Here is a 20,830-nt window from a genome sequence, read left to right as displayed (position 1 = left end):
ACGCCACAGGGTTGCAGACTGGATAAAAAGAAATGACCCATCCATTTGCTGTCTACAAGAGACTCATCTTGAACCTAAAGATACATCCAGACTGAAAGTGAAGGGATGGAAAACCATTTTTCATGCCAATGCACCACAAAAGAAAGCTGGGGTAGCAATTCGTATATCAGACATATTAGATTTTAAACTAAAGACTGTAGTTAGAGATACAGAAGGACACTATATTATTCTTAAAGGATGTCTCCAACAAGTGGATATGACAATTATAAATATCAACGCCAACAGGGGAGCAGCAAGATACACAAGCCGACTCTTAACCAGAATAAAGAGACATATAGATAAAACTACATTAATAGTAGGGGACCTCAACACTCCACTATCAGCAATAGATCGATCACCTAAGCAGAAAATCAACAAAGAAACAAGAGCTTTGAATGACATACTAGACCAATATTGACCTCACAGATATATACAGAACACTACACCCCAGAACAACAGAATACTCATTCTTTTCGAATGCACATGGAACTTTCTCGAGAATAGACCATACGCTGGGTCACAAAACAGGTCTCAACCGATACCAAAAGACTGAAATTATTCCCTGCATATTCTCAGACCACAATGCTTTAAATTGGAACTCAACCACAAGGAACAATTTGGAAGAAATTCAAACACTTGGAGACTAAGAACCATCCTGCTCAAGAATGATTGGATAAACCAGGAAATTAAAAATCAATTTAAACAATTTATGGAGACCAACGAGAATGAAAACACAACGGACCAAAACCTGTGGGACACCGCAAAGGCGGTCCTAAGGGGAAAATACATAGCCATCCAAGAGTCACTCAAAAGAACAGAAAAATCTAAAATGCAGTTTTTATATTCTCACCTCAAGCAGCAGGAGCTGGAACAGAAGAACAGAAGGCCTAACCCACGCAAGAGAAAGCAGTTGATCAAGATTAGAGCAGAGATCAATGAATTAGAAACCAGGAGCACAGTAGAGCAGATCAATAGAACTAGAAGCTGGTTCTTTGAAAGAATAAATAAGCCACTGGCAAGACTTATTCAAAAGAATAGAGAAAGGACCCAAACTAATGAAATTATGAATGAAAGGGGAGAGGTCACAACCAACACCAATGAAATAGGAAGGATCATTAGAAACTTTTATCAACAGCTTTATGCCAATAAATTAAACAACCTGGAAGAAATGGATGCCTTCCTGGAACCCTATAAACTACCAAGACTGAAACAGGAAGAAACTGATTTTTTAAACAGACTGATTAATTATGAAGAGATTGAAGCAGTGATCGAAAACCTCCCAGAAAACAAGAGTCCAGGGCCTGACAGATTCCCCGGGGAATTCTACCAAACATTCAAAGAAGAAATAATACCTATTCTCCTGAAGCTGTTTCAAAAAATAGAAACAGAAGGAAAACTACCAAACACATTCTATGAGGCCAGTATTACCTTGATCCCCAAACCAGGCAAAGACCCCATCAAAAAGGAGAATTACAGACCGATATCACTGATGAATATGGACACCAAAATTCTCAACAAGATCCTAGCTAATAGGATCCAACAATACGTTAAAAGGATTATCCATCATGACCAAGTGGGATTCATCCCTGGATGCAAGGGTTCAACATTCGCAAATCGATCAATGTGATAGATCATATCAACAAGAAAAGAGTCAAGAACCATATGATCTTCTCAACTGATGCAGAAAAAGTATCTGACAAAATACAGCATCCTTTCCTGATTAAAACACTTCAGAGTGCAGGGATAGAAGGTACATTCCCCAATTTCATAAAAAACCATCTATGAAAAGCCTACGGCAAATATCATTCTCAATGGGGAAAAGCTGGAAGCCTTTCCCTTAAGATCAGGAACACGACAAGGATGCCCACTCTCACCACTATTATTCAACATAGTACTAGAAGTCCTTGCAACAGCAAACAGACAACAAAAAAGAATAAAAGGTATCCAAATCGGCAAAGAAGAAGTCAAACTGTCTCTCTTCGCAGATGACATGATACTCTATATGGAAAACCCAAAAGAATCCACTACCCAACTACTAGAAGTCATAGAGCAATTCAGTAATGTGGCGGGATACAAAAATCAATGCTCAGAAATCAGTTGCATTTCTATACACGAATAATGAGACTGAAGAAAGAGAAATTAGGGAATCCATTCCAATAGCACCAAAAATCATACGTTATCTCGGAATTAACTTAACCAGAGACGTAAAGGAACTATATTCTAGAAACTACGAATCACTCTTGAAAGACATTGAGGAAGACACAAAAAGATGGAAAAACATTCCATGCTCATGGATCGGAAGAATTAACATAGTTAAAACGTCTATGCTACCCAGAGCAATCTACACTTTCAATGCCATCCCGATCAAAATACCCATGACATTTTTCAAAGAACTGGAACAAACAGCCCTTAAATTTGTGTGGAACCAGGAAAGGCCCCAAATCGCCAAGGAATTGCTGAAAAGGAAAAACAAAGCTGGGGGCATCACGTTGCCGGATTTCAAGCTATACTACAAAGCTGTGATCACAAAGACAGCATGGTACTGGCACAAAAACAGACACATAGACCAATGGAACAGAACAGAGAACCCAGAAACAGACCCTCGGCTCTTTGGGCAACTAATCTTTGACAAAGCAGAAAAAAACATCCAGTGGAAAAAAGTCTCTTCAATAAATGGTGCTGGGAAAATTGGACATCTACACACAAAAGACTGAAACTTGACCACTCTCTCACACCATACACAAAGAGAAACTCCAAATGGATGAAAGACCTCGATAGGAGACAGGAATCCATCAAAATCCTAGAGAACACAGGCAGCAACCTCTACGACATCGGCCACAGCAACTCTTTTCATGACACATCTCCAAAGGCAAGAGAAACAAAAGAAAAAATGAACTTGTGGGACTTCATCAAGATAAAAAGCTTCTGCACAGCCAAGGAAACAGTCAAAAAAACTAAGAGGCAGCCCATGAAATGGGAGAAGATATTTGCAAATGACACTACAGATAAAAGACTGGTATCCAAGATCCACAAAGAACTTCTCAAACTCAATACACGGGAAACAAATAATCAAATCAAAAAATGGGCAGAAGATATGAATGACACTTTTCCAATGAAGACATACAAATGGCTAACAGACACATGAAAAAAATGTTCAAAATCATTAGCCATCAGGGAAATTCAAATCAAAACCACATTGAGAGACCACCTTATGCCAGTTAGAATGGCAAAAATTGACAAGGCAGGAAACAACAAACGTTGGAGAGGATGTGGAGAAAGGGGATCCCTCTTTCATTGTTGGTGGGAATGCAAGTTTGTATAGCCACTTTGGAAAACAGTGTGGAGGTCCCTTAAAAAGTTAAAAATTGAGCTAGCCTATGATCCAGCAATTGCACTACTGGGTGTTTACCCCAAAGATACAGACGTAGTGAAGAGAAGGGCCATATGCACCCCAATGTTCATAGCAGCATTGTCCACAATAGCTAAATCGTGGAAGAAGCCAAAACGCCCTTCAACAGATGACTGGATTAAGAAGATGTGGTCTGGGGCGCCTGGGTGGCACAGCGGTTAAGCGTCTGCCTTCGGCTCAGGGCGTGATCCCGGCGTTATGGGATCGAGCCCCACGTCAGGCTCCTCTGCTATGAGCCTGCTTCTTCCTCTCCCACTCCCCCTGCTTGTGTTCCCTCTCTTGCTGGCTGTCTCTCTCTGTCAAATAAATAAATAAAATCTTTAAAAAAAAAAAAAAAAAGATGTGGTCCACATATACAATGGAATATTACTCAGCCATCAAAAGGAACGATTTCTCAACATTTGCTGCAACATGGACGGGACTGGAGGAGATAATGCTAAGCGAAATAAGTCAAGCAGAGAAAGACAATTATCATACGGTTTCACTCATTTATGGAATATAGAAGTAGGAAGATCGGTAGGAGAAGAATGGGAAGAAGAAACGGGGGGTAAACAGAAGGGGGAATGAACCCCTATGGGCTCTGGGAAACAAACTGAGGGCTTCAGAGGGGAGGGAGGTGGGGGAATGGGATAGGCTGGTGATGGATATTAAGGAGGGCACGTATTGCATGGTGCACTGGGTGTTATACGCAAGTAATGAATCATGGAACTTTATATCAAAAATTAGGAATGTACTGTACGGTGACTAATATAATAAAAAAATATTATTAAAAAAAGATAAACATTAAACTTATTCATCCAACAACTGCCCACCTACTTAGGTTAGCAACACAGCAATATAGCTAAATATAGGCAATATGGCAAACCCCTGGGAAACTTGTTTAATGTACCTGTCTCAGTGTATCTGCAAAATCTGGATAACAGTAGTATCACTGAGGATTAAATGAATTTATATAAAGTGCTTAGCATTTTATCTTCCTCTATGAAGAATTGTTATAAAAATGCTAACTATGCTTACAAATGTATGGGCATCATGCATGTCTTCATAAGATTTTTTTCCTGTAAGGGCAGAATACTTAAAATCTATTTCTACTATTATTCTAATGGAGTGTCACATTTTAAGTATTTGCCATTATTAATTTTAAAGATTAATTTGAAGTATAAATCAATTGGCACAGATTATATTTTCATCAGTATCTATAACAAAAACAATGTTTACTGAGCACTTACTATGTACCAGGCACTTTACCTGTATACAATTATTTAATCCTTATAAGAGCCTGATAAGGTAAATACTACTTTCTACCCATTCTACAGATGAACAATCTGAGGCATGGAAAAGTCAAGTAACCTCTCAAAATGACACTTCTTGGAAAACCAGGACTCAAAACTGGAAAATATGCCAGAACTCTCGCTCTTCACCACAACTATACTGCATCTATACTTCCATTATGAGCACTTAATACCTTTCCATTGGTTATGCATCTATTGGGACAATGAGCCAATACTGCCGTCTCTACCACTTCCTGACTTGTGTAACAATGAGACATTTGTGAAATGCCTATCAAAGTTGAAATTTATGGGTACAAATTGGATTTTTGCAGGAAGACATTAAAAGCACATGAATCAAACTCAAAACCTTGGTATCATCAGAATGCTGCTAATCAACTTTACTACTACCTAAACATACAAGAGGCAGCATTGTATATTTGAACGTGGAATTTTGAACCATATCAACCATACTGAAATCCACTTGAAGTTCAACACTTATTAATCATCTGACTGTAAGCAAGATCATTTCCATTTCCTCAGAGTTGTGATAAATGAGAATACATTTATGCCTTGTAAAAGACAAAACACAAATGTGGTTATAGTAGACAGACCATCCTTAATATAACTATAAAAACAATTTTCATTCCTTTTACTTCAAGATACACTGTATTAAAATCCTTTATTCACTTGTAACTATTCAGAAATACATTGTGAAAAACGCATTCCTAAAACCAGAACATCTACGACTGCACAAAAATATTAGTAAAAAGGAATTTAAGAAGGGGGTTAAATACTTCTCAAAAACCTAATTCTATGTAGGCTATAACAAAATATTCTAACAGAAAACAGGCATACTTTAAAACTAAATTTAACGAGTAACAAAAGCAAACAGACAAACCTAAAAACCTTCATGCAGGAAAAAAAAAAATTCAAGAGAGCAAAAAGGCAACCTATGTAATGGGAAAAAATATTTACAAACCATTTATCTGATAAGGGGTTATCCAATTTAAAAGTGGATAAATGACTGAATAGACATTTCTCAAAAGAATACATACAAATTGCCAGCAATTATACGAAAAGATGTTCATCATCACTAATCAAGGAAATGCAAATCAAAACCACAACGACCTACCATCTCACACCTGTTGGAATGGCCACTATCAAACAAAAAAGTAACAAGTGCTGGCAGGTATGTGGAGAAATTGGAACCTTTGTGTGTTGTTGGTGAAAACATAAAATGATGCAGCCACTAAAGAAAGCATTATGGAAGTTCCTCAAAAAATTAATAGAATCGCTATATGAAATCAGTTTTGAGTATGAAACAAAAAGAACCAAAAACAGGATCTCAAAAAGATATTTGCACAACCATGTTCACTGCAGCATTATACACAACAGTCAAGAGGTGGAAGCAGCCTAAATGTCCACTGAAAGATAAGTGGATAAAGAAGATGTGGTATATACAAATATATACCCTCTTCTAAAAAGAGGAAGTTCTGTCTTATGCTACAACATGAATAAACATGTTGAAGACATTATGCTAAGTGAAATAAACCAGTCACAAAAAAACAAACATTGTATGATTCTACACATATAAGGTATCTAAAAGTAGTCAAATTCTTAGAAACAAAGTAAAACGGTGGTTGCCAAGTACTGGGGGTGGGGGAGGAGGAAAAAGGAAGTTGTTAAAAGGTCACAGAGTTTTAATTTTTGAAAAATAAAGAAGTTCTACAGATCTATTCAATAACAATATGCATACAGTTAACACTAGTGTATACTTCAAAATGGTTAAGATGGTAAATTTTGTGTTACATGCTTTTTACTACAAAGTAAAAATGAATACAGGACAGGACTTTAAGAATTCTGAGTTAAGAAGCTGGCAAATCCTCTTTCCAAAAACCAACGACAAAACCAGACAAAGTTGTCAAAAATGACAGAAAAATCAGGGACAAAAGGGAAGTCTACCTCAGGTCACAATATTTGTTGTTAAAAGCAACAAAACAGCAGACTGGCCAGAAAATTAACAGAAAGATCAAGAGAATAAAACAGCCAAAGATGACCCTGCTATTTCACATATCCCTGATAGTCTGGAAAGCTATATGCATTTGCCAGGTTGTGCTTACTTAGAGGAGAGGGAACTAACAAGCTACTTATTCATGGTTAACCAAGAGACCTTATAAACCCAGTAAGTTAAAAAAAGGGGGGGGAGGGCAGGATCAGATTTATAAGCTCCCTAAATTGTGAGCATTATCTAATATATGTGTAGGAATGGTAGAAAGTGTATGTAAAGAGTGGAAGACTTAATGGTTCAGTGGTTTAAATAGCCTCTAGCCAATCAATGGCTGATGACTAAGTTATAGTGATCCAGGGTAATCCTTAGAAAGCCAGAGCTGAACACACAAAGAAAAGGAGGGGTGGGGGTGAAGAGCACCACCATTAGAGGCCACACACTACAGGGGAAACACGACAAATGTGCTTCAGGCAAGTCACTAAAGAAATAAATAAACCAACAGCAACAACAACCATCCCCTGGATAGAGGAAATCAGAATTCAGAGTTGCTATAATTACTATCTATAAAATGTCCAGTTTTCGACAAAAAATTGTGAAACATGGAAAGTATACAAGGTAAACAAAAAGTATCTCTGAGGGTGCTCACCTGTATGACTTAGTTCACAAAGACTTCATAATATCTATTACAATTATGTTCAAAGAAATAAAAGAAACCATATTTATATAATTCAAAGAATATAGGACAATGATTCATCAAACGGAAAATATCAATGAGACAAACTGCCAAGAACCAAATGGAAATTAAAGAACAAAAAGTACAGTAAATTAAATTAAAAATCCACTAACAGAATTCAACATCAACTGGCAAAAGAATCAGTAAATCCACACCCTGACACATCACAGTGAAAAGCCAGGGACAAAAAGAAAATTTTAAAATTAGAAACAGAAAAATCACTAACTTCTCATTACAAACAATAATGGCAAGAAGGTAATGAGATGACCAACTGAGTGGCTCAGTTCGTTAAGTGTCTGCCTTCAGCTCGGTTCATGATCCCCGGGTCCTGGGGTAGAGCCCCACATCAGGTTCCCTGCTCGACGGGGAGTCTGCTCTTCCCTTGCCCTCTGCCCCTCCCCCAGCTTGTACTCACTCTTGATCACTCTCTCTCAAGTAAATATTAAAAAAAAAAAAAAAAAAAAGAAAGAAAAGAGAGAAAGAAAGAAGGTAATGAGATGACATTCAAAAATAATAACTCTCAACCAAAAATTCTATACCCAGCCAATATCCTTCAAAAATGACAAAATAAAGGAACACCCAAATAAAGACTCAGATAATTCAGTTACCGGAATACTAAAAGTTCACCAGACTGAAAGGAACACCAGACAGTAACTCAAATTCACAAAAAAAGCACCAATGAATGTAATTATATAACCATTAAAGGACAATATAAATGTATTTTTTCTGATTTAAAAAGCCATTACCTAGAACATAATTATCAAATTGTACTGTCAGACTTACAACACAAAGATGCAATACATATGACAATAGCACAAAGAAGGGGAAAGTAATGGAGCTACAGCAGAGAAAGTTTCTGTATTTTAATGTAACAAATTTAGCATTAATCTGAAATAGACTATAAAAAATTGGATGCATATTGTAAGCCTTTGAGCAACCGCTAAGAACAAAGGTAATGAATGTGAAAATTAAAGGAATTAAAATGAAACGTTAAAAAACATTTACCTAATGTAAAAAAGTAGTAAAGGATTATGAGAAAAACAAAAAAGATATAAGAAACGTTGAAAATAGAAAATGGTAGATGGAAATCCAACCATATGATTAAAAACATTAAATGTGGAGGGATTAAATACTCCAGTCAAAAGGCAAAGATTGGGGGCTCAGTCGGTAAAGCATCTGCCTTCAGCTCAGGTCACATGATCCCAGGGTCCTGGAATCAAGCCCTGCAATGGGCTCCCCGCTCAGCAGGGAGCCTGCTTCTCCCCCTCCCTCTGCCTGCTGCTCCCCATGCTTGTGCTCTGTCAAATAAATATATAAAATCTTAACAAAAAAAAAAGGCAAAGATTGTCAGACTGATTTTTTTTTTTTAAGTGGGTGTAGGCGGAGAGGGAGAAAGAAAATCTTAAGCAGGCTCCACACCCAGCACGCAGCCCAATGCAGGGCTCGATCCTACAACACTGAGATCATGACCTGAGCCAAAAATCAAGAGGACACATAAATGAATGAGCCAACGGGCACCCCAAGACTGGATTTTAAAGAAAGATCAAACTATATGCTCTCCTCAAGAGACATACTTTAGATTCAAAAACAAATAGGTTGAAAATAAATCTTAAAAACACTTTTAAAAGATAATTTTTTTATAGATATAAAGAATAGATTGGTGGTTGCTAGGGGCGTGGGGTTGAGGGTGGGCAAAACGGCTGAAAGGGGTCAAAAGGTACAAACTTCCAAATGTAATATAAGTCATGGGATGTAATGTACAGCATAAGAACTTTAATGATACTGAACTGCATATCTGAACATTGCTGAGAGAGTAAACCTTGCAAGTTCTCATTACCAAAAAAAAAAAAAAAAAACTTGTTAACTACGCAGGGTGACAGATGTTAACTACTTATTGTGAGAATCAATCTTTTTGCAACATAAAAAAATATCAAATTATGTAGTTCACCTAATATTATACTTTTACATCAATTATATGTCAATTAAAAAGCAGTAAATGAGACTCCAAGGAAGTCATGTGACCCAGTTTCTTGTCTGGAATACTGAAATACAACATTTTCTTGCTATTTAAACGGTATAGATTCTCTTTTAGGCACATAGGGAATTTTCATTTCTATGATATTAATTTCCAGCAGTTTCCTTCCTCCTGTTTTCTTTGGCTTGTTTTGAGAGGGAGGCAGGGGGAGGGGGTGAGGGAGAGAGAGAATCTAAAGCAGGCTCCACACCCAGCATGGAGCCCGACACAGGGCTTAATCTCATGACCCTGAGATCACGACCTGAGCCGAAATCAAGAGTCAGACACAACCGACTGAGCCACTCAGGTGCCCCATTCCTGTTTTTCATGACTGTTTTCCAAAATGAATAATTTATCCCAGTCATGGGATGAAATTACAATGAACAAGATGAAAAGAGATAGTTAAAGCTAAATAACATGCCAGTAAAACTTTCAGAGATGGTACTAGGCATGAAGAAATACAACACAAAAGTTTAAGACAATCAAAGACAGTGTACTGAGAAAAAATATATATATGTATAATGCAAACAGCAACCACAGAAGAGCTGGAGTACACTATTAAGAAAAGAGACTTTAAGGAAAAAAATGTTATTAAAGATAACATAGGATACTTTATAACAATTGAAGGGTTTATTCATGAAAATATAAAAACATATGTGAGCATAGCAACAGAACCCCAAAATACATAAAGCAAAAACTGAAAAAGTAAAAAGATAGTTCAATCATAGAGACTGTAATATCACAATATATAGAGAGAAAAATCAACCAAAATATGGAAGACCTGAACACTATCAACCAATTAAACCTGAAATCTATAAACCACTACATTCAACAAATGCAAAAATATACATTCATCAAGGAAAAATCAGAAAGCATCTGAACTGAATGAAAATGAAAATACAACATATCAAAATTTATGGGAAGATATCTGTAGCTGTTTAAATGCCTATAATAGAAGAAATCTCCCAAAAATCAATAACCTAAACTTCTACCTGAAATGGTAAAAAAAAAAAAAAAAACCTAATCCAAACTGAACAAGCAAAAAGAAGGACCACAATACTAACAAAATGCAGAGAAGTGGGAGGGTATATGTAGTCAAACTGTTGTAAGATTGTTCAGGAAATGGTAAAACTACTAAGTTAGACTCTAGTAAGTCAAATATGCATTCCGTAGCCTTTAGGGTCAGCAACTGAAGCAATTTTTAAAACATTAAAAAAAAAAAAACTTTAAAGCAAGAAGAATTACTAGAGTGAAAGAGGGACACATTTAAGGATGATTTGTAAGTATGCTGAATAATAAGATAACACTTAAATTTGTGTACACCTAATAACAATTTCTTGATATATTATAAGGATAAGTTGGCAAAATTAAAAAGTAGACAAGTAATCTTAATTGTAGTAATTGACAGAACAGCAGACATGAAAATCCACATGATATACCAGATTTTAAGAACTCTATTAATATGAAGTAAATGATATTTATGGAAGCATACAGCAACAACCGCAGAATACACACTTTTTATCAATTGCATATAGAACATTTACAAAAATAGACCATATATTGATTCATAAATTAAAATGGATTAAAATAATACAGACTATGGTGACCACAGCGGAATTAAATTAAAAATCAGTAACAGAAAGCTAATGAGCAATTCCTCAAAGGTTTGGAAATCAAGCACACACTTCGACACAAATGAATTAAAAAAAAATAAAAATGGATATTAATATTTTTCTGAACAAAATAATGAAAAAACATGAAATTCTGTGACATAAAGCTAAGTAGAGGGCAAAAAAAAAAAAAAGTTATAGCATTAATGCATATATTTCTATAGAAATAGGAGGAAAAAATAAATGACAGAAGCTTCCGCCTCAGGAAACTAGAGAAAACAGCCAATCAAATCCAAGAAAAGTAGAATGGGGGAGGGGGGAATCAGAAAAAATCAGTTCCTTGCAAATAAAATTAATAAAACCCTAACAATAATGATGAAGAAGATACAAATCACTAATATCAGTAAGCAAAAAATATCAGATTTTTTTTTTAAATAAGTCAACTTTGAACTGGACCAAAAAACCCAACTTTATGGCTTTACATATAGACAATTCAGAGCAGGGGCAGGAAATTTTTCAGTAAGGGCCAGACAGTATATATTTAAGGCTTTTGCAAGCCATGCACTCTCTGTCCCTGCTACTCAACTCTGCCATTTTAGTTTTCAAAAGCTGCCAGACAATACATAAACAAATGAAGATAGCTGTGCTCCAATAAAATTTTATTTATAAAAGTAGGCCCAAGCCATTGTTTGCTGATTAATGGTTTTGAAGAAATGGAGAAATTCAATGAAAACATAACTAACCAAAACTAACAAAAGGAGAGCTAAAATCTAAATAGTCCTATATCTCCTAAAGAAATAGTCCTATATCTCCTAAAGAAATTAAATCACGAGTGTGCCTGGGTGGCCCACTCAGTTAAGCATCAACTCTTGGTTTCGGTTCGGGTCATGATCTCAGGGTCGTGAGATGGAGCCCCAAGTTGGGCTCCACGCTCAGGTCGGAGTCTGCTTGTCCATCTCCCTTCCCCTCTCTCCCCCCCCCCCAAAATAAATAACACCTTTTTAAAAAAATTAAATCAGGAATTTAAAACTTTTCAACTAAGAAAACTCCTGACCCACAGGACTCCAGGATTCGTTTTTCCTAACATTTAAAAAACCAGTTAAAAGAACAAAGTTGGAGATTACACACATCTTGATTTCAAAACTTACTACAAAGTTATGGTATTCAAAACAAAGTGATACTGATGGCAGACCTATAAACCACCAAGGGAACTGTACTGAGAGCCCAGAAATAAACCCTCACATCTGTGGCCAAGTGATTTTCAAAAAGGGTACCATGACCATTCAAAGGGGAAAGGACGGTCTTCAAAAAATTTTGTTGGAAAAGTAGACACCCGCTTATAAAAACAAATGAAGTTGGATCCTATACTGTAGGATACTACACCATACACAAAAATTAACTCAAAATGAATCAAAGACCTAAAAGTAAGGGTGAAAACTATAAAGCTCTAAGAAAACAAAGAAAAAGCTTCATGACACTGTATTTGGCAATAATTTCTTGTATAGGACACCAAAAGCCCAGGCATCAAAGAAAAAATTGGTAAGTTGGACTTCAAAATTTAAAACTTTTCATCAAAAGACACAAAAGACTCAAAGACATCTCACAATGGGAGAAAATATTTGCAAATCGTGTATCCGATAAGGGATTGATAATCAGGATTATAAATAATTCCTACAACTCAAAAAAAAAAAAAAACCAATGCAATTTTAAAAAAGGGTAGAGGACTTGAATAGACATTTCTCCAAAAATATACACATGGCCAATAAGCACCTGAAAAGTTGCTCAACATAATGATTGCATTATGAAAATACATTATGAAAATACAAATCAAAACCGCTGTGGGATACCATGTCACACCCATTAAAATGGCTATAATCAAAAAAATAAAAATAAAAATCAGAAAATACCAAGCATGGTGAAGACGTGGAGCAACTGGAAAATTTGTACATTGCTGGTAAAAACAAAATATGGTGTAGCCACTGTGGAAGACAGTATGGCAATTCCTCAAAAATTTAAACAGAATTATTATGCAATCTAGCAATTCCACTTGTGGGTATATACCCAAAACAACTGAAAGCAGGGACTCAAAACAGATATTTGTACATCCATGTTTGCAGCAGCACTACTCACAATAGCCAAAAGGTAGAAACAACCCATTGTGCATCAATGAACAAATGAACAAAACATAGCATATACAATGGGATATTATTCAGCCTTAAAAAGGAAATTGTGATACATGCCACAATATGAATGAACCTTGAAGACACTGTGCTAATGAGTTAAATAAGCCAGTCACAAAATGATAAATATTGTAGGTTTCCACTTGTGAGGTGTAAGAGTAGTCAAATTCATAAAAACAAAGTAGAATACTGATTGCCAGGGGTTGGTAAGAGAGAATAGCGAGTTAGTGGATCAATGCATAAAGAGGTTCAGTCTGGGAAACTAAAAAAGTTCTGGAGATGGATGGTAATGGTTGCACAATGTAAATGTTATCAATGTCACAGAACTATACAATAAAAAATGGCAAAAATGGTAAATTTTGGTATGTATATTTTACCAAAATAAAAAAAACTAATATCAATCTTAAACTCATTTATAAAAAAAGAAAATACTTAATAATTTAATGAAGCCAACATATCTATGATAATCCAACCTTGATAAGGACATTACAAGAGAGATCAGAGACCAGAATCACCTATAAACATAGCTGCTACAAAACTAAACAAAAATTTAGCAAATCAAAGCCAACACATAAAAAGGTTAATATGTAGTAAGTATGGGTTTATGTCAGGAATTCAAACTCCATCTAAAAATTCAATGTAATTCACTACATTAACAGAATAAAAGAAAAAATCAGATAAACTCATTAAATGTAATATCTGATAAAATTCAAACCCATTCATGATTTTTAAAAACTTGCAAAAGGAGGAACGGAAGAACATTTCCTTACCCAATAAAGAATATTTACAGCTAGCAACATGCTTAATAGTAAAATATTGCGCACCTTCACACTGAAGGTGGGAACAAAAAAAAATATTTTCAAGATGTCTACTCCACACTGCAATAAAGAAATAAAAGGTACAAGCACCGGAAGATGTAAAACTGTCACTATCTGCAAACGACATGATTGTGTACAGACAATCTAAAAGAAAACACCAAATCATACTACACAAGTTAGAAAAGACACTGAATGGAAGGCCAATGTACTACAACAACTGTATTTCTGCGTACTGGTAATGTACTTAGAAAATGAAATTTTCAAGAAATAATGCTCCTTATAACAAAAAAAGATCATATTTAACGAAATATGTGCAAGGCCTCTCTTGAAAACTTCAAATCATTACTGAGAAAAATTGAAGACTTAAAAATACAGAAAGCAATGTTCTATACTGGGATTAAAAAGCTCGATACTATGTTAACACAATATTAATCTATTAATCTATTGATTTCATGTAACCCCAATAAAAATGTCAGTGGGTTTCCCCTTTAGGGGGAAATTCTAAAATTTACAGATTGAAATTAAAATGTATGTGAAAATGCAAAGGACCTACAATAGTTACAACAAGGAAAAAAGAACAAAGTTACACAAATTACACTATGAGATATCAAAACGTACTGTAAAAGTACGGTAATGACACAAGAATAGACAAATAGACTACTGAGCAGATACAGAGTTCAGAAATAAATCCACACACATGACAACCTGATTTGCAATAAGACTTACTGCAATTCAGTAGAAAAAGAATGGTTCAACAAATGCTGTGGATCAACTGAGTATCAAAGGAAAAAAAAAGTGCATCTTGACCTCTACTTCACACCTGCAGAAATTTTTTAGATAAAGCAAAGAAAACAATAAAACTTCTAAAAGAAGAGATGGACAGCAATATGCAAAAGAATGAAGCTGGACCACTTTCTTACACCATACGCAGAAATAAATTCAGAAGACCTAAATGTGAGACAGGGAACCATCAAAATCCCAGGAGAACACAGGCAGCAACCTCTTTGACCCTGGCCATAACAACTAGACACATGTCCAGAGGCAAGGGAAACTACTGGGACTTCATCAAAATAAAAGCTTCCGCATAACAAAGGAAACCATTAACAAAATTAAAAGGCAACCTACGGAATAGAAGAAGATATTTGCAAATGGCATATCTGATAAAGGGTTAGTATCCAAAGTATGTAAAGAACTTATAAAAACCAACACTCCAAAAAACAAATAATCTCATTAAAATGGGCAAAAGACACAGACATTTCTCCAAAAAGACCTACAGAAGGCCAACAGACACATGAAAAGATGCTCAACATCACTCACCATCAGGGAAATGCAAATGAGTCAAAACTACAAGGAGATACCACCTCACAGCTGTCAGAATGACTAAAATCAACACCACAAGAAACAACAGGTGTTACTGAGGATGTGGAGAAAGGGGAACCTTCTTGCACCGTTGCTGGGAATGCAAACTGGTGTAGCCACTCTGGAAAACAGTATAGAAGTTGTAATAATTCACTGAGTACTCTACAATCCAGCAATTGTACTACTGGGTATCTACCCAAAGGATACAAAAAACTAATTTGAAGGGATACATGCACCCCCATGTTTACAGAAGCATTATCTACAACAGCCAAATTATGGAAAGAGCCCAATTTCCATCGACTGATGAATGGATAAAGGAGATAGATATAGGTATTTATATCTATATATAGATATGATGGAATATTATTCAGCCATAAAAAAAGAGTAAAATCTTGCCATTTGCAGCAACATGGATGGAGCTAGAGTGTATAACGCTAAGTGAAATAAGTCAGAGAAAGACAAATACCATATGATTTCACCAATACGTGGAATTTAAGAAACAAAACAAATGAGTAAAGGGGGGCAAAAGAGAGGAAGGCAAATCAATTAACAGACTCTTAACTATAGAGAATAAACCATTGGTTACCAGAATTCCGGGGTGGGAGGATGGGTTAAACAGGTGATGGGTATTAAGGAGTGCACTTATGATGAGCATGGGGTAATTAAAATAAAAACCAAAACAAAATATCTTCATGTCCCTGGAATAAACAAAAATTTCTTAAAACAGAAGACTGACAACTTGGACCTCAATGAAATTATGAACTTCTGTTCATCAAAAGATAATTTTAAGAGAGTAAAAAGCCAAGCCACAGACTGGGAGAAGATACTGCAAAATGTATCTGGCAAAGGACTCATTTCCAAAATATGTAAAGAACCCCTCCACATTAAAAAAAAAAAAAAAAATACCCAATTTGTTAAAAAAGCAAAAGAATTAGAGACTTTACAAAAGAGAATATTCAAAAAGCCAATAAGCAGCACGCGAAAATGTGTTCAACACTATGGCCATTTAGGAAATGTAAATTTAAACTGAGACACCACTACACACCCACCAGAAAGGCTAAAATTAAAATAACAAATATGCTAAGTAATAGCAAAAATTTGAAGTAACTAGACCTCTCATACACCGTTAGTAAGAATGTAAATTGATACAACCACTTTGGAAAACTTTTGGCAGTATCCATGAAAGCTAAACATATACAAACCTAAGGATACACCTAAGAGAAGCTAATGCCTACGTCCACCAATATACACGAACAAGCATGTTCACAAGAACTTTCTTCCTAACAGCCAACAGTAGAAACCACCCAAATGTACATCAATGGGAAAACAAACTGAATCTTTAGCCAATGGAATACTACAAGGCAATACGAAGTAGTACAGCTCCTGCAACAACATGGGTAAATCTTAGCCATAAACAGCCAGACACAAGTGATTCCAATTAAGGTCCAAGAACAAGTAAAACTTCTTTATGTTGATAAAAGTCAGAATAATAGTCACCTGTTTTAGGGGGTGGGGATACTGATTTGCAAAGGGAGCCATTTAAGGTGCAGAAATATTCTATTTCATCTCCACAATGGTTACACACGTGTATACATAAAAACTGAGCTGTATACTTAGGACTTGTGGTCATTTTTTTAAAATGAAAATATTAAGATAATTAACCTTGGAGAGAAGGGGTAGGAACCAAGAGTAGTATTTCTTAGTGGTAACTCTATCCAATAATAAACGGAGAATATAAAAATTATTAACTTTCACCATTAGATTAAGACTTCCCTTATCTCCTGAAAGCAGTTGTTCTGATCTTCTGAGTTTCCACAGATAATTTTTATATCTTTATGCCTAGCAGAGTTGCCTGGCATATGTTAGTAATAAATGTACTCAGTGGATTAATAAATATGTGAACTTTAAAATTACAGTTCATTTACATCAGACCATTCTCAAGTTAAAAGAAAAAACCTAAAAAGTGAATAAGAAATAAGTTTTCAATTTTGCTGGCATTCTCAATCTGTGTCTGCTCAATTCTCGGAGGATGTCATGGTAAAGTCCTCTTTCCTGCTAAGAGAACGTTCTTGCTGTCTTTCAGACCCTTCCATTCCCCAAAAAGGAGAATGGGAATATAATATTTTCCAGCTTCATTCAGAAATCTTAGCATATCTGGTAATGCTTCCGAATTGAGTAAGCAGACTGAACAATTCTGACAAGAACAATGAAACTGCCTCCCTATCTGCTGAGGCACCTTTTGGGAATCCAATTCTAATAAACCATCATTAGTAACAAACCATGGGGAAAAAAAGTTCTGTAAAGGAAGGTCTGTAGGTAATTTCAGGGTAGTCCAAAATACTTTAACAGAAAAGTGAAGTTTTTAAAGCATAAAACCGAAGTGCAGGAAACAACGGAGCATTACTAAACTAGCTGAAAATGTTTCCAGTTAATGACAACTACACAACTTACCTGTTCCAGCACATCCAACTTTAACTCGAGCTTGCTGAGAACCACGTCTCCACCCCATAGTGAAAGCTGTAGATCCGATGGCTTTAAATTCTTGATGTAGCGATTCACGTAGCTCATTAAAATTGGAGTCACATATGACTCCAGCATCTTTTAACGTGCAGAGGAGGCCAAGTCAGAAGCTAAAGGGGGTAAAGACAAACATGAGAAGTAACTGAGTCGGTAGAGCAGCGAAGGAAAAAGCATTTGTCAGGAGAGGTTGAAGAGGCCGAAAAGCAACAGTCCCCACCAAAGCAGCCGCTCGCCTCCTCCCAGAAGCCGAAAACACAAGTGGATTCTCTGCTCCAGCTGCCACTTCCTCACTAGTAAAACTCCCCTCAAGTCGCCTGACGAAGGGTGGGAGGAATAAGCTGATGGAATGAAGAGAGCAGATGCCCTGGAATGGGAGAAAGAAGGGAGCCGGATCCCCTTCGGCCGCCGCAACCCTTCACCAGACCAGTCTCCCCACGAGGCCCTCGCCTCCCGGAACCCAGCCGGATCTACCACGGTAGAACCTGGGCTAGAACCAGGCCAGCTCCCGCCCCTGGCGGTACTGCACCCTCGGCTGACACTTACGCCAAAGAGTGCCGTGGCTTCCTCTCCACCTCCCGGTACCCGGCAGCCGCCTCCGGCGGCGGCGCAGCTCCGGTACGGAGCCACTTCCGGGTGTTACCCCCTTCGGTGCTCAAAACAAACTGTCCCTCCACCGCCACCCCTCGACTCCGCAGCGGGGCGGGAGTTCCCAAGCTGGAGCAGCCACTCAGATCGCCTGCTAGGAGACCTCTCGTGCCGGGCTGGCCTGCGTCCCTGCTCCGACCCTGCCAGTGCTTTAAGACTAAGCTCTAGGAAATGCGCGGGGGAGGTGGGCGGACCGGTAAAGCGGAGACACCGGCGAGCCGGAAGTGGCGCTGAGAAGAAAAGCGGCTGTAGGTGGTGGAGGTCGTGACGGGGTGGGGAACTGCCGAGGGCCCGCGGGTGGGATAAGGAGGAAGAAAGTGGGTACTAGTGTTTAAAGCCCTGAAAAACAAGCGGCTGTTGTTTTTCTTGGGAAACGGGAGGTCTGGGGAGAGGAACTTGGTTTCAGTGGGCAGGGCAACAGCCTTAAGGCCGCAGGGAGGTTGGAGGCGGGGGCCATTTAAATTTAGATCCGAGGTTCGTTTGCTGGAGCAAAGGTCCGAGTAGTGGAGAAATTGAAGGAATTAAGATGTGTAATTTAGGGGACTGCATTTGGATCAAACGTGCAGACAAGCTCTCGCGTTCTTTGGCCAAGGAGTGGTTAAGTGTCCTAAATGTGCTGATAGAGGGGCGGTGAAGGAATGGCCAAAGAGTAAATAGTGAAGAATCCTTAGATTGCAGTCTGATGTGGGACTTAACAGCTGTGGGAATATCAGAAGGGACGTTATAAGACTCCTAGAGATAAAGTGAGAAGAAATAGCTGATAAAGAATGAATTCAAGAGTTCTAAGAGGCAGTGTTGGTTTTCTTAGGCTGAAATGAATATATAAAATATTACATTCCCTTCAATACTTGGCAAGCTAACAAAATCGAGAAACTCCCAACACCTAACTCGGAAAAATACCCTCGGCTTAAAGGAGTAGCATAGGACTTGCTCCCTGATTTTTTACCAGTAAAGTCTGCAGAAAACAACTACCACTGCGTTTTGAAAATAGACCTTCGTTACGAAATGATTGTTGTGAGTTTGAGCCCCACATTGAGTATGGGAATTACTTAAAAAATAAAATAACCACCCATACTGTTGCATTTAATTGAAAATATGTAATAAGTATTCCTAAATTTTTAAAGCTCCTTACTGGAATTCAAGTTACGATTTCTTGAAAGAGTGTTAGAAAATGCAATAGAAAAGAGACATGAGTGAGGATGCCAAGGTACTTAGATTTATTATGTTAATGAAAATAAGTTTCAAAAGAAAAAAGCAGCTAATGGCTAATTCAGAGCAACTGTCCCCTCACAAAAAGCCTTGATGAATAACCCAAATAATCTAGGTCTTATTAAAACACACTGAATTAGCCGAGTAAACCAAGAATTTCTTAGTTACCTATTTCACTTGGAAAGTAAACAGGTTGAAGCCATGACTCCGAAATCTTAACATAGAAAAATGATTCCACTAATTGTATGAAAGCCCTACCATTCTAGAACTACAAGTCTTGTTATTCTTCTAGAGAAAAGGGGCCTAGTCCCACATTGTCACCAACACCTGTTGTTTCTTCTGTTGTTGATTTTAGCCATTCCAACAGGTCTCAATTTAATGTAAAAGAGCAGAGTACTAATATAAATTTAGATTTGTTTTACTATGCCGTATAAACGAAATAATCATGGTATATTTTTTGTTCTATGCCATTTTTCTCTTGGGGCTAACAAAAATAACTGCCAAATTCCTGCCTTGGGAAAATTATTTGGTCATTGATTTTTTTTTGTTTGGTTTTAAGAATCAAAAGTAGTAGTTTTCAACCTGTGTTCTCTCACACCGTGTTCTGTAAGCAGTCAAAACAATTGTTTTTCTCCGAATTTTTATTTAAATTCCAGTTAGTTAACAGTGTAATGTTAGTTTCAGGTGTAGAATTTAATGATCACTTAGGTACAACACCCAGTCCTAATCACAACAGGCGCATTCCTAAAACCCATCAAGTATTTAACCCATCCCCCCACTTCCCACCAGTAACCCTGTTTGTTCTCTATGTTTAGTAGTCTGTTTCTTGTTTTGCCTCTCCTGTTCCCCACTATGTTTATTTGTTTTGTTTCTTAAATTCCACATATGAGTGAAATCATGGTGTCTTTCTCTGACTGATTTCCCTTAGCATAATACTGTCTGTCTCCATCCATGCCATTGCAAGTGGCAAGATTTCATTCTTTTTTTTTTTTGGCTGAGTAATATTCCATTTTAT

At 36.9% G+C, this 20,830-nt stretch overlaps 1 protein-coding gene across 19 annotated transcripts in view; it reads right to left on the bottom strand.

The window, feature by feature from the left end:
* Positions 1 to 18,782, bottom strand: part of VPS13B (vacuolar protein sorting 13 homolog B) — a 765,680-nt gene extending 746,898 nt beyond the window's left edge. For 11 of the 19 annotated variants that reach the window (XM_044382678.3, XM_044382673.3, XM_057307837.1 and 8 more), the window contains exons 1-2: positions 18,505 to 18,778; positions 17,893 to 18,071 (exon numbers count right to left, since the gene is read on the bottom strand). In XM_044382678.3, the coding sequence (XP_044238613.2) occupies positions 17,893 to 18,039 (147 nt within the window). In that variant the 5' untranslated portion in view covers positions 18,040 to 18,071; positions 18,505 to 18,778. The other 8 variants (XM_044382679.3, XM_048212588.2, XM_048212589.2 and 5 more) reach the window with 4 other exon arrangements.
* Positions 18,783 to 20,830: the final 2,048 nt, after the last annotated feature.

The sequence above is a fragment of the Ursus arctos genome, unplaced genomic scaffold, assembly GCF_023065955.2.
Source record: "Ursus arctos isolate Adak ecotype North America unplaced genomic scaffold, UrsArc2.0 scaffold_6, whole genome shotgun sequence".
Taxonomy (NCBI): Eukaryota; Metazoa; Chordata; class Mammalia; order Carnivora; family Ursidae; genus Ursus; species Ursus arctos.
Note: the sequence above shows the minus strand (reverse complement) of the source record. Positions and strands in the feature narration are given on the sequence as shown.